Genomic DNA, 15,562 nt, shown 5'->3' on the forward strand with positions numbered 1-15,562 from the left:
GACACTTTGTGAATGGTTGCCTACAGATTCTGTAGTGGCTGCTTAACCAGGATTCCTCTAACAGTGTGAACTGGTTGTTCCCCAAGCATTGTGATAATATACTCCTGTTATGCACAACTTGAGTTTCAGAAACAACTTGCTGTAAATGGTTACCCTTGGTAAGTCACCTGCAAGTCTCTTACTGACATAAAAACGGGAAATACCAAACTGGGATTAAGCATTCCTTGTTTTCCAAGAAGAGCTAAAATAGTGCAGTACATATTGCAAGTAGATAGGCACTATCTAGCTAGCACTATCAAACCCAACTGTTAGGAAGATACACTTGCAATATGTACTTTATTTAAGACAGAGGTTAAAGGCCTCCTGATCCAAAAAAAAAAAAAAAAAAGGAATCCACATTTGCCCAGAAACTTCCCCCACATTCATGTGGGTGGCATTAATAGGTTTGGAAACAGTAAAGAAAGCAATCAAAAGCACACTCCTCCAGAAAAATAAAAGAAAGCTTAAGAATAGTTCTGTAAGAGGGAAAAGAGAAGTACTATGCATAAGAGTGCCAGGTGGACAATGATAAAGTATCAAGTCTGCACAACTTTTTGCCAATAAAATTTCTAAAGAAGTTCTAGAGAAGAGAAGTTCTCAAGAGAAGTGCTGATTAACTGTAACAGCAGTTTTAACCATTTTAACCTACGTGAAGTCTTGGCATGTCTCACTTAAATCTCAATTCAAACATTCACAATAAAAATTCAAAAAAAAAAATCCCCCTATTGTAATCAGTAGCTATCCATCTCTATGTTTTCCTACTTAGAGGATGTAATCTAAATAAACAGCCAAACATTCTCAATGTTAATTAGAGCTAGGGGCAAGTGGTAAAAGAATGCATAAGTGAGCCTGTCACGTGGCAAGTCACCTAGATTTGATTATAAAGGGGCAAAGGAAGATCAGAGCATTTTTCTTCTCTTCCAATCATTTAAGGATAAGTCACAGAAGTGATTTAATCAGTGAAAAATCAGCATTTATCACCTTACTCACAGAAAAAAAAATAAAGTCTGCCAATACTAATGTTAAAAAAAAAAAGCAGAAACTAAAAATATTTATCACTGAAAAGATGTGTTTACCTAGATTGAAAGCAACGTAGCTTCATTCTAAATATAATTTATGATTTTAAGTCAACACATGGTGGAAAGCGTCTCATTACAAGGAAAGCATCCCACTCCAAAGTTTGTCTTTTGCTTTTGTAAAGCATCTTCCATATCCGCAACCATATACAATCATTTACTTTCCCTGTTTGAAATGGCACAATGCAAACCATTAGTAAATTATGTTCTTCAACTCCTCTGTTAGTTCTCTGATTGTCAAAAACATGCACATCAGGCGGTTTTAGCCTACCATCCATTTCTGAATATGAGCCCATTTTCTATCATATGAATGCGGAGAAAACTACAGAATGTAAAAAGAAAATAAACAAACCATTTACAACACAAATTAGTCACCACACAAAATGGGATTTGCACGTAGAAAAATTGAAGTATAAATTTAATTCCCATAAATCTTCCACAGAAAAATACCTATAGCATTTAGAAAACTGAAGATCTGGAATAAGGAGTCACATAAAATGAGTAACCTTTTTTTTATATTTTTTATTTTTTTTTAAAGGAACTGTACTCATTATCACACCAAAACAGCAAGCACTATACATCATTTTCAATGCAATTACAATAAATATTAATAATATTTTCTGATGCTTTTGCACAGCAAGTCAAAATTTAATTTCAATGACCATGATATAATCAAAGACTGGTAGAAACCTAGTTTTCAGTTTTCCTGTTCCAAAAAGGAAATGCAAACTTTCTTAGGACATGGTGGTATACTATGCAGTTGTGTGTGTAACTATTACTAGATTGCTATTAAACTCTTTTACATGAACACATCCTAACAGTAGGTATTTATTCATTGCAGGATTCCTGGTATGATCCATAACAAAAGAAACTAACCGAAAACTCCATGCACAAAGTCACATATCCTAATTATTCAATTACTAAGCATTAGTAATTATATTTTTATAATATATTATAAATAAAAAAAAAATCCCTACTTTTTTTTTGTAGTTGTTTGCCCTCAACAGTGTACCTTTGAGGTACAGACATGTTCATTATTGCTGCCAGCTACCCATACCCATATGAATCTTTTGCAGAGCAACACAGTCAACGAAATCACTTTGACATAAGTCATTCTCCTTATAAAAATATGGAAAATGGATCTAATAAATCCAAATAAATATTAACTTTCATTGGTGTGTTAGCTGTTGCAAACTTCTCTATGTAAAATTATTTGTGCATGCCTTATTTATGGGTATTACTACTGTGTTTTCCTGTTCACTTGAAATCAAATATGTAATAGTAAAAACAAAAACAACACACACACCTTAGGTCTTAAAATATTTTAAGGTAGATTTTTAAAGGTAGACATTTAGATTCACTTTTGTTCAATTTTGCTTGTTAGTGTTGAAATTAAAGTATTTGTTAAAACATTCAAACACTTAGTTTTACCTGTAAAACTAGATTTTCAAAAATCACGTTTTTTTTTTTTCAAACTAAAACAAGAATGTTAACAGCCTATTTTGTGTAACAGATCCTTGATTATATGATCTTTATTAATGGTGCTCAAAATGAATGTTCACTTTAATATTTTGTGAAATGCTACTAACAGGTAAATTACCCTTTTAGATTACCTTTTAGAGGTTACTCTGAGGAAGCAGAAGTTTCAGAAGGGAGAGAGAGAAGGTAACAGATGTTTGATGCTAAAAAAAAAAAACCTCAGCATATAGCTGAGCTACACTGAAAGAGAAAGTCCAATGCAAGCATAGAAATAAAATACTATACATTAAGAATTTTAGTAATTTGTGACAGCTTACCTCTTTTTGCTGTCTCTCCAGTTCTCTCATACGTATATCTCTTGCTTCTGCTCGAGCTGCTCGTTTGGCTGCCAGCCTGGCTTCTGCCTATAAGCAAATTGAAAATACTGAAAGTTTAAAATACACTTTCATGCAATGGTTTGAGTATTCAGTTTAATAATCTCTTCATAAAAATGCATTAAAATTCTAACAACATAGTAAGTACTTGAGAAGCCATAGTTCTCAGAAGAAAACTTTAGAAAAGATATAGACCCAAGTCATTACATGTATTAGTAGTTAAAAGAATTAATTAGTAGTCAAAAGTTGTAAAAAAAGTTAGCTAAGAAATTTTACCATGACTAAAAATTTTATATTCATGTCAATCCTGATGACTTTAACCCAACTTTCTCACTTTTTCCTTCAAGGCTCTATACTTCCATCTCCCCTTACTGAAGGTGCAACTCTAGCACTTGGACTCTGCTGTCTGGGCATACGCATACTATTAAACAGACTTGTAAATAACAGCAGGATCTTGGGCCAGAGAAAGATGTTTTTTAAAAAAGTGTAAAAAAAAATAAAGATTTTAAACTGCTGCTGTTCATATTACACTGAAAGGCTCTGATCTCATTTAGAATTATTTTAAAAAGCAAATACCAATTAGACATGGAATTCTTCATTATGGTAATGGAACTACTAGCAATCATAAAATAAAAATCAATTATTGGACAAAAATACGATAGAGAAAGACAAATAGAGGCACAACAAATAGGCTTGCACAACAAGCCACTAAATTGCTCACCACCAAAAGGATGGCTGCATACCTTTCCTCTCTGGGCCTGATACTCTCAACCACTTAGGTACTACTTTAACATGTAGAATCTGCTGCCAGCCAGTTTAACTCCCTACCATAAGGAGAAACAACAGAGAAAAACAAAAATGCAGTTTTCTACTGTGTTTGTGAATTGAACTGGCTTGCGGAAGGATCTTACAAACACCAAAAGTAGACCTAAATGGTATCGAGGTCTCACCCCCTTTTCAGTGGCCACTGACGGCTCCCTCCCTTTTCAGTAAGCCATTAGGTCTTGCTTGCGAAAGCCACAAAGCTGCCACAAATTCTACTGCTTATTTTTTCCCCTTCCTATTCAGCTTCACATAAAGAGGCATTGTTTTTCATACTGCAAATGCTATTGAAATTTACTCAATTACCTGCAATTATTTGCTTTTGGCATAAAGCTAGAAGCTAAGGAAAATACAAGCCCAATTGTTTCATGTTGGATAATAAGTTCAAGAAAATTTTCTATTAAAATTCTTGAAATATTAAATCACTGAAGTCAGATTTGCCACAAAAAATAGGTTTGTCTATCTAGTGCAAATTAAAAACTTTTGAGAAGCACCAGCACTTGAAAATTCAAACTGCTGACATTAAAAGCATGTAATTGGATAGAACTTCTTAGAATAAGAATAGGCACAAGACTGCGGATTAAGAATGCTTTTTTTTCCTGCTTTTTGCCATTGTTACTGCAAAAGTTTGTATAAAACGTCAGAAACTTATAAAACACATAATGACAACCAGAAATAGCTAGTTTGTTGTTTATCATCATTATGATTCAGGGAAAAGGAAGGAATGCTTGACTCAATTTAAAATACAGTTAAGCTACAGGTACAAAAAAGGTCAATCGAATAGCAAGAAAGCATGCAAACAAAAAGCAACTTTACTACTTAAAAATAGTGAAGTTCACCTCAAATACTCCTACCCAAACTATTTTGTGTATTTTGCATACTCAAAATATGTGATTTCAGATCAGCACCAGAACTAACTTGCCACTATTCAATCACTTTTCTATGAACACGAAGCTACTGCTCTTTCTATGTATTGACTGCAAGAACTAAGCTAAGAGAAATTCCAAAGCAGCAAGAAGTGTTTTCTCCCTCCCCACCCTATGCTGCACTTGTTTGCCAGCCTAAGCTTCTATGACAAACTTTCACACAGGTGGCCAGCACAGAAAGAGAAAGGACTCAATCTGCCTCATTCTGTCTGCAGCTCACCAGACATACACAAGCAGCCTTTAGACTCTGGCAAGACTTAACCGTCCTGTTAAAAGACAGAAAGTTCATTCATTTATTGACTCAAGCTAAAATCAACTTCTATTTCACCATTCATTCCTACAGCTAGAGACCAAACTTTTATGTTTGCCATGTTTCTACAGTAATGGGGAAAATCCCTTTCTAACAATTCATTAAACCCTTGATAGGATTCAGAAAAAAAAGGGTGTACAAAGTTTTGTTATATGGATTACACCTGAAATTGAAGAAAAAGGATATTTTTAGGGAATAGCTTGAGCAAAACCTTTCGTGATTCAGTATTACAAAAATTATTAATCTGAGCAACTAGACTCATCTGAAAAGTAGGAATCTTCAGAAAGGTAAAGAAATTGACAAATTTGATAAAAGTATAGTTCAGATTTTCTTCACCACAATTTAGGACAAGAAATGAATCAGACAAATTTGAAAGGCCACCATGATGATACATTCCTTCTTCTCTTTTGAATTACCGTATCACACTCTAAAAATGCCTGAAAGGAGGTTGTAGTGAGGCAGGGGTTGGTTTCTTTTCTGAACTAACTGCTAATAGGACAGGAAGAAATGGCCTCAAGTTGCACTGGGGAGGTTCAGGTTAGATATTAGGAAAAATTTCTGCATGGAAAGAGTCATCAAGCACTGAAACAGGCTGCCCAGGGAAGAGGTGGAGTAATTGTCCCTGGCAGTGTTCAAGAAATGTGGAGACGAGTCCCTCAGGGACATGGTTTAACAGGCAGGGTGCTAAGTTGTGATAAGCTTACAGTTGGACTCAATGACCTTAAAGGTCTTTTCCACCCATAATGATTCTATAAATTATAAGAGTAGTCCTCAAATAGAGTAGATGCAAATCCTGATAACTATGGCATTGAAATTCAAAAGTTTAAAAATAAATAAAAAAATCCAACTCTATTCCAAAGGACACGTCTTTCCTCCTGGATGCTGCTATTCACTGTCTTGTGCTAATGAAGAAAGCCCATGGAAGCAGTCATGAAACAAATTTCACTGACAGACTCATCACAGACAAGACCCTTCAACTATGCTGAAGCCAAGTCAGTAGATAACTGTTAAGGGAAATGCACTGCTGCACAAGTTCGCATAGGGAACTTTTTGGAAAACAAGGAGCTATTTCAGGCCATGAAAGTGATAGGAAAAAAAAAAAATCTAAACTAGCTCTGTAAGGGTAGGTAGAAGTAAAAGAGACTGAAATGAAGAACATTAAAGACATTACTACCCCTTGCTCACATGAGCTTGGGACTCATAGCAAACTTTCTTATCCCCTCTAGACCTTGCTTAAAAAAAAAAAAAAAAACATTTTTAGCAAACTAAGGATCATCCACTACAGCACTCATTCGGTGTACAACCTCTAGAAAAAAAACATGCAGTGATGATATGACAACACGACAGTATCTGATTATAGTACAATTTATTAAAAAGTGAGTTTTGACAAGTTTTATTTGAAAAGCTTCTAAGAGGAATTTTCTATTTCATATAAACAAATGAGAACTCAGGTCTCTCCCTCAAGAAAATAAGCTACCTAAAAGCAGTAATCAATACTAAGTTATTTTGATGCATATGTTTATTAAAAATGTGAGCAGAAATATTCTCTTTCCATTACAGATGACAGAGGCTATCAACTTCTTTATTTTCAGCTAAAAAATTTCTAACAACTATCTGTAATGAATTAGAAAATTGTCTCCGTTTATTGCATTTTTTCTTCCTTCATATTTTTATATATACTCTACCAAAATATTTCACAAATTTCAAACCCTGTTACCTCAGCTTCCAGGAATAGTATTTAGTTAAAAAGCATGATGACTTTGGCCAGGAAGAAACAAGAAAGAGGGAAAAGGTCAGATTTGGGTTTGAATGCCTCTTTATGATTATGGTCTTTAGAGTCTTCCCTTTTTGAGGAGTTTTTCCCATTTTTTTTTTAATAGTCCTTCACCAAGATATCAAAGGAGATGCATAAAAATAGATTAGAAAAACTTTGGTAGAATATAGCATTAATGTGGTAGCAGCATTCCTTCCAGCTAGTGCCAAGCAAAAGTAAGCAGAACTACGTAGCATTGACAGACACTTTCCCCCTTCCCTTTGCTTGCAAGAAGACATTTCAGCAGGAAATGATAGCAGCATGTTTTTGATTTTCCATATTGGAGAAAAAGAAGTTTCTTAATCAGCGTAGATTCAGGATAAAAGCTTCATAAGGATAAAAAACAGGCTGTAATAAAAACAGAACATTCACCTATATATATATATATATTAAAAAAAACACAATTAAACATTATACTACCATCACTGGTAACACTCTGTACAGCTCCTAACTAGTCAAGTGATTTGCAGCTTTTACAAGCCTGCATCTTCCAATACTCATGAGGCTGAGGCAGGGGAAGGCCTCTTCCACAAGATGGCAGTTGTGAGGAAATGAGCCACCTCTGCCTACTTACTATAGTCCTCTTCTGACATGACCACACTTTTACCATACTGTACTTTTCCATCCTCACCTCCTAACAGTCTCCTGGACCTGGGACTGCACTATTCATATGCCAGATGTGCTTCTTAACTCCTCAGATATACCTTTCTACACTGGTTTCTAATGCACCTACTCTGCCACAAGATCTTACAATGCTTTTTCTAGCAAAAAAAATAAACGAAACTTTAGAGCTTGCCTAAGAGTTTAGGATTTCTGATGTCTCTGACCAACTCCCAAAGCAAAAGAGAGGAGGACTCTGTATGTAACAGTGCTGGAAGACTTTAAGGAGAAAAGAAACTACTAGAGGACAAGTGCTCTGAGGGGACAAATAGTGAAAACTAAAGCTGTGTGACAAGGAAAAGGTAGATCAACTAAGCCCTTCAGACCCTGTCATAAAGACCTGGTCTTTCGGTAACTGTTTTCAAACAGTAAAATTATGCTCAAGCAATGCCAAACTACAGAAAAACAGCTTTATTGGATCAGTACCGAAGTATTCTTCTTCATCTGAAGTTTCCTAGAGTATAGATGACTGAGTTGGTACCAAAGAGAGGGCACATCCTGCAGAGTTAAGAAATTTCAATTTTGTCAAGTTAGACTGGCGAGGAAGAACAACATTCTGAAATTTGAATTTTTGCTGAAAAACAAGTCCTGAATTTCAGACACTATACTAAAAGCCTTTGGCAGTGTTAGTGCTCATCTTGTGTTTCTTTATGTTCTGGTTACCATTTCTTGATGACTAGAACTAGTTGATGGGACACTTCCCTCACAAGACACCCGACTTGTAGATTACAAGGCAGAATTCAAGCAATGCTAAGTAACATATGCTGAAAAGGAAATTTCAGAAGAACACACAGATGACAAAGACAAACAGCCATATTGCTAAAATTACAGATTCAGCATAGTGGAGGGTTTGATCTGAGTGCTAACAAATTGAGATGTTTGCTTGTTGCATATATTTGTGCCCAGAGAATTGACCTGCTGTATGCCAGCAGAGTAAAATAGAAACACTTTCCCACTCTCAAATCATAAGGGATAGGTGTGGCACAGTGAAGTCAGATGTGATTAAAAACAACTGAGATGCTGTTACCCAATTCAGAATCAGGTGGCCAGCTTGTCCTACACAGGCCAAGAGGGTAATGATCTGAAAGTAGTAGGTATTATCATAAGAAACTTTCCACATAATTTTTAAAAATTTGTCATCAGAAAAGTTAAGAGTCATAGTTCTATTTGCTACTCAACTGAAACCTGGAGATGGGAAAACAAAGGAAAATATCATATGATGCTATATGTAACTTGGAGGAGGAAAACATGCAGGTAAGAAATAAATTTTATTTTAGTATGTTGAATTTCCTTCTCCCTATAGGGCCATGAAAAAATAAAGAAAAAATAAAGAAAAACGCCAAAACATTAGAAAGGAAAAAGCAGTCATTCTAATAATAAAAATCAGAAAAATTATCACTTAGACACTACAAAAGTCTTGGGCCTAAATGAAGCAGCATAAAAAAAAATTTCAGCACATTTAATCATGTACATTGTTCAATATTACACAAGTTTTTCAACAGTTTGTTTTCCAGTTCATTTTTGACAGAAAAGGCAAAAAGACTTCACTCTATAGTTATCATTGGAACACACACATACAACTCAGTTCATCCCCATGAGCTAATACCTCCATTAGCTTCATAAGTATGAAGGAAAAGAAAAGAGAAACTAAGGGAAAGAAATAATTTAGTGATGCTCCATTTCAGCTGAGGTGGGATGGGAACATAAGAGAACAAAGAACACTCCAAATGGCAATAATTAAGATAATACTTATTATACCTCTTTACTGCAACTATCTTTTTCCTAGTCTGACTAGTTCACAAGTTGATGTTACTTCACAGGAGTTCAGAGAAGAACTGCAATAAATTTGAAGGCAGAGTCCTTCTCCTGCTTTAAGTATGCTTTCCTCAAACAGAGATGACGCTCGAGGAGACAGCACACAGCCAAAAGATGGCTGGTGCTGTGAGAACTTCCATTAGACTTGGTGGCAACACAACACTTGTAGAAAGTTATCAGAAACATGAAAGTGATTTTTGCTGACAGAGCATTTCCTTTATTTACAGTCAGTAATAGCTACTTAAAAAGAGGCTATATTTTCAAAGACGTATAATCTATTTTCTCTTACAATGTATATACATAAACATATACAAACATAAATTTTATGCATACACATACAAAGAACCTAAGTCTTGAATTCATGTCATCCAGAATAAGCAGCTTTGTAGATAACATAGTTCGAATTTTCTCCATCTCTTTCTATACAAACAGCACTAAGACTTCTGTTTAATAGTGTTTCTTCCCAGAAAAACTCAAGTCCAAATAGAGGTCTGTAGGACACTAAATTCCAGGTGTCTCATTCTATTTGGGAGGGCAAAAATCCACTTTTTTTTTTTAAATCAACTTCTCAATAGTATTTTCAGTTGGCTAGCTCCAGCTCTCTGTTTTTGAGCTATGACCCTGCTAAGGCAGCCCTGGTACAGCATATATACTATTTTTGACAGATGTGCTTTTACCATTTTAAATAGAATGTGTTTGTTGCCACTTAATCATTTTAATAATGACTATTACACATTCAACACTAACTGATAGCACTGGTTATTTTAAGCCTATATAGTGCAACAGGATACACAGTCATTTTTTTCAGTTTTAGACTAGGAAAGCAATTGAATTTCTCATTCATCTTGAATTATTTTTTAAAGCATATAGATACATGTAGAAATATCTGCTGAGGTTGAAGTGTGATACTATAGAGTTACATTAAATCACACAACATGTATCATTTTCAAGTGACATTTACTGAAATACAAAATAGGAGCATTTGTAACCACTGTATTTTGTCATATTTTGGTATTTTTAACGCAACTCAGCAAAACATTCTTTTCTGAATACCATGTTAATTAAGTTTGCTTTCAACTACATTTTAAAATAGAAGACAAATTTAAATTAACAAACCTCTCTGGCAATGTTACTTAAAGCTTCATCTTCTGCAGAAAACCTGTCTTTCACTGGAGTTCTTTTCCTTCCCGATCCAGGAGTCCCCATTTTTATTCTCTAGGTTCTGTATTTGCAAGATGGACAGGAAAACACCTCAGTTTCCAGATCTAGAAAAAAAGAAAATACATAATAAATTTCCCAATTCTTTATCTATAAAGCTACATGCAATTGGCACAAATGTCTCCAGCACTTGTAGTTCTGAGAAAATTCTATCACAAAAACCTTCTGAAAGCTGTATAAGACACCCTTGTCTCCTACAAGGCATATATGCACTGTTAAGTTTTTTTTATCCTTTTAAGTTTACCATTGCATGAAACTCATCAATTTTGAGCATACAGCTTTGAAGTGCTGAGTTAGCAGTAGCTGACAGCTGTGCACAACTGAAGATATGCAAGTACCCTGTCACTTTTCACAGCTCCTAAAAGCAAGAGTCTGTTTATTTGTATAGACTTTGGAGAAGGTATAGGCAGTAATGCTTCAAAACAAAAAGTCAAAGTTACACATCTCTCTCCAAAACAGAATGATTCTGCAGACAGTCTTTCCTAAGCAACCAAGCAGCTAAGAGAGACTTATACATTTAAACGCATATAGCTTTAAATCCAATGAGAAGTCTATGTGCTACCTATGACAGTAAAGACACTTCCAAATTAAATTTTTTGTCTAACAAGAATTCCTAATTCAGAAGATGGAGATAAACATACAAAATCATATATCTACTGTAATACATAAAATACCCAGCAGTCATCTTCCAAAACTCCTGTGCCATCAATTGCAAGTGTATGAAAATCATTGTCAAACAAAATGCAGCATATTTCTACATGCTCAGCCAGAGACAGCAAAACATTACTTATTAAAAAATATTAATTTATTTAAATATCCTAAATAAATGCTACTTTCATACACCCAGGTCCTTCCAAATGCCAGATCAGATTTTGCTGGCACTTCAGCCGTTTGATATGAAAGAGGCAAGTGTTTCACACAAAACTTATGAAGTTACCTTTCTTCAAAAAGGAATTAGCTTCTGACCTTGCATGGCACTATATTGGCAATACTCTTTATATTTAAGAAGTTGCAAGCTATCTTTCATACTGGATCCAACCAGCAGACACTCCTATCTGATCAAAACAATAAAAAAATTAAGGATTTTTAATGCAAGTTGATTTCCTTATTTTTATACATCAAAGTCAAAAACAGGATACTTTCTAGGACTCAATGATAACAATTAGCATCACAGTTTTTCTGTGTTTTAGTTTCTACGCTTCCTACCCCTACCCTCAACGTCTTGCCTCTGTCTCTTCCTTAGAGGAGGTCTTTTCCTCTGCTTCGACTTCTGCATGTATTTTATACTTTTCTAGGCATTAGAGAAGGAAGTCCTACTATTTGTTCTTGGAACTAGTAGAGCAGAGGTTGAACAGAGTATAAGAGCAGAGGTGAAGTGAGGCTCTGAACTAAGATCTTCTGGGACAAGTAGCGTTGCTATTCAATAAGAGTCTCTTCTCAGTCCAAGAAAACAAGCAAGTAAACTCATACTTTGTACTTAGATGAACTTACATGTTTACACCCAGAAAGCATTTTTGCTGTCTCAGAGGCTGAAATTCAAGCTCAGAACTACAGGCTGTTGCCCACATTTGGAAAAAGCTGTCCAAAAACCTACATGTATTTTTAATAATTCTTAATGGCTATCTTCATATAAAATGCAAATAGAACGCATAAAATGCATAAATACATAAAATGCATAATCAATGCATAAAAATCAATGCATAAAATAATGATCCCTTACTATAAAAGGGATTTAGAAGGCTATATATTACAAAAGTCAAAAATAAATCGGCTCATGCAATACAACTCAAATCTATCTACTAGAAGACATCACACCAAGGCTGAAATTTTTATTTTAATTTGCACATTCAAAGTTGCATTTCTTAGCAAAATATTTAGCACATAAGTAAAAACTGTTGAGTAGCTACTTATAACATAGACCTGAACAGCATCCACATATCTTTTAAAAAACATGTCACTTTAATAGAAAACAAACCGTGGTTTGCTAATTCACTAAGATTTTCTTAGATGACAGGCTGATTTAGGCAATAGTTTATAATAGGTTATATAACTATTTTTCGCATAGGCATGTTGAGACTGCCTATTACTACTTAATGCATACACAAATCATCGTGGTTAAAAAACCAAAATGTTTGCTCTAATGAGCAAAAAGTTCCTCATTCGAGTTTCACTCTGCTCACAAGAGCACAGAGATCATTTTGCAGCAATGCAAGCAAGTATGGCATCCATGCTAGCCATCTGCCATACTTATTTGCCATGAAACAAGTTTACACATTACAAATGAAACTCCTGTCTGAGCACAACCTCAAGAAAACAAAGCAGCAATAGGCAGCCTGAAGAAATACAGCGATATTGCTTTGGCTTACAAGGATGAGTTAGCAAAGCCAAAGCTCAGTAAAGCTTATAGTGCAAAGCACAAGACAGACTTCTGTAAGGACATAAGAAGCAAAAGAGTCCAAGAAATCTGCGAGGTCATTGCTCAATGAGGCGGGGAACATGGGTAGAGCCTTTTAAGATCCACACTTGTCAAAATAGCCTGTATAACAACACTGTGAAGGAAGGAATGGGAGTGTGTGCATGAGTCTGAATATTCAAAGTTGTCTGAGATGATGGTTGTTCCAAACTCATCATGTTGAAGAAGGTGGCAGCAGTCAGATAGATTAAGCAGTAACTATGGAATTACAGAGAGGCTTCTGCAACACAGGAGTAGGCTTGGAAAGCAGTATAAGAGCAGCAAAAAAAATTGAACTCTAGAAGGGTGAGTAGTTGAACATTGGAAAGGGAAGCCAGAGAGGCCATGAAACTTCAGCACCAAAAATACTCAAAACTTGACTGGGCAATGCCCTTAACAGCCTGCCCTAACTGACCACACTTGGAGCAAGTGGTTGGACCGAGTGACCTCTACAAATCCCTTTCAACGTAAACAATTCTAAGATGCTATAATTACTACTGACAGCTTTGAAACTACATTTCAACACAAGCAATCCTCAGCAGGGTGTTTCAGAATTCCTTCAAGGGTTCTATCACTGTTTCTTCTGTTCCATAGAACTTTTATCTAGCTGACATTATCTCAGAATATTTCAGGTCTTCTTATGCAATTCTGTAGTATTACACACCTAAAGCTGTGATGTTACTTTTCATGCAAGTTTCAGGTGACAAATAGTTTGAGTGCATGAAGAAATACGCCTTAGTGCTTCCCCTCTAATTTGTAAGTTACAGGAAAAAAAAAAAAATTCTGTTGCTGGAGTAAGAACTTGAAGAAGGCCATAACCATAGAATTCTTCCAAAAAAAAAAAATATGTTTTTGAGAGCCCCCAAACAAAAATCACCTAAAGAACAGTTTATGTCAGTTTATCTAAATAAATTACAGACGATAAGGGGAAATTGTATTATTATTTGCTGCATTTTCAGTTAATAAAACTCAAGTCATGTCTATGGCATGTTTAGTTCTCACTGTAGGCCGAGTTAAACGCTGTATTACAGATAGCTGATGAAGAGGCATTTAGCTTTCAGACCTTATTTAGGTTTCAAGAAAGGTGACGAGAGGGGTGCTACACTGTCAAAGTATCACTGGAAGTGAGCATTACATTTCCTCCCACCCTCCGTTCCAAAAGATGCTATATACTGCGTGGTTTCATTTACCTTTTATCCTGAAATTCCCAGCAGTTTCAGCTAGCAGAAAAGCCACTGTATTTGAAACCTTATGATTCCCTCCTACCAATTTCAGCAATCCTTCAACTCTTTACGAAAAAAGAATTTATACAAAATTATGACAGAATGCTTAAACAGCACAGCTTATTTTCTAGGTTTTAAAACAAAAAATTAAAACTACATACTAATAAAACAGTAGGTACATAAATACTGGCAGCAGTGCTGAGCAGTAACTTATACATGAAGTCTTTCAGCATTAGAATTATTAGGAGCATATGTGGTCGGAATGCAGTGGATTTTTCTATTCTATCAATAGCAAATTCTTGTAAATAAGGTGTCCCTAGATCAGGTGCCAGGTATAGCACAAGAAGGACAAAACAACTCACCTTTGCTTGACTTGACATCTGTTGAATTTAATTCCCTATCCTAGAAGCCCAAAGTTCCCAAACTAAGAACATTTGTGGGGAAGTTCCCCAGCTTCCCTTTCTCATTTCACTCCAGGTGAAGAAATAGAAAAATAAATTTGATCACTTCAAGTTAAATATTGTTGTCTATTTTTTCCTCTATATTTATTACACCACAAGACTAGCATTAGAAGATTACTTGTTTCTCTTTCTCTCCCTTAAATTTTGATTTCTCTTACATAAAAGAGAAGCCACACTATACTTTAAGGCTGTATCACTCACCACCTTCAGTGGCACCACCTGTTCTGATGTCTGAGTTTCAGCCAGTATACTTGGCATCACATACATGCAAGGCATTCAGATACTACAGTGTGAACAGGCTATAAATAAACAGACTAAAACCCTGCTTCACTTTTAAAGAGCACTGCAAGATTATTAAAATTCACCTGTGTAGAAGCAGTCTCTATTTTTGATCCTACAAATAAGATCAGCAGCCCTGCTCCATAATCACTGGTAGAACCTGGCCCATAGCTTCCTAATACTGCAATATAAGCAACTACCTCTGTATTTGGAGTCCAAAGCCACAGACACAGCACATCTTTAAAAGCATCAATTCTTTTAATCCTGGGAAGGAGTGCAACTTAACTGTAATAATCCTGAAACATTTTACATGACTGCAGTTATCCACTTGCAAAGTTCATTTTTGGAGCTGCCACACATCTTTAAACATCTGAAAGTGAACCAAATAGCCCAGACAAGAGCTTCTACAGAATCCTGCTAACTGTGGCTGACATCTGGTGAGATAAATAATCTGTAATGACCAACTTTGCAGTAGTATCATCTGAATTGACAGGGTATGCAAAAAAATAGGTTTGAGATTTCTGCACCAGTCTTAAACAAGGCACCTAGTAATTACAAAAGCTTAGTGCTATAATTCTTTGATTTCATAAGAGCAGAAAGGAAATGAAATCAGCA

General features: G+C 35.3%; 1 protein-coding gene across 7 annotated transcripts in view; it reads right to left on the bottom strand.

Annotated features, from left to right (window-relative positions):
* LRRFIP2 (LRR binding FLII interacting protein 2) overlaps nucleotides 1-10,559 on the bottom strand; it is a 38,286-nt gene extending 27,727 nt beyond the window's left edge. For 6 of the 7 annotated variants that reach the window (XM_010223797.2, XM_088521360.1, XM_088521362.1 and 3 more), the window contains exons 1-2: nucleotides 10,431-10,559; nucleotides 2,912-2,998 (exon numbers count right to left, since the gene is read on the bottom strand). In XM_010223797.2, the coding sequence (XP_010222099.1) occupies nucleotides 2,912-2,998; nucleotides 10,431-10,520 (177 nt within the window). In that variant the 5' untranslated portion in view covers nucleotides 10,521-10,559. Of the gene's footprint in view, nucleotides 1-1,386; nucleotides 1,438-2,911; nucleotides 2,999-10,430 lie in introns of all 7 variants that reach the window. The other variant, XM_088521361.1, reaches the window with a different exon arrangement.
* Nucleotides 10,560-15,562: the final 5,003 nt, after the last annotated feature.

This window comes from Tinamus guttatus, unplaced genomic scaffold, assembly GCF_059628265.1.
Source record: "Tinamus guttatus ecotype Peru unplaced genomic scaffold, ASM5962826v1 Tinamus_guttatus_pri_ptg000119l, whole genome shotgun sequence".
Lineage (NCBI taxonomy): Eukaryota > Metazoa > Chordata > Aves > Tinamiformes > Tinamidae > Tinamus > Tinamus guttatus.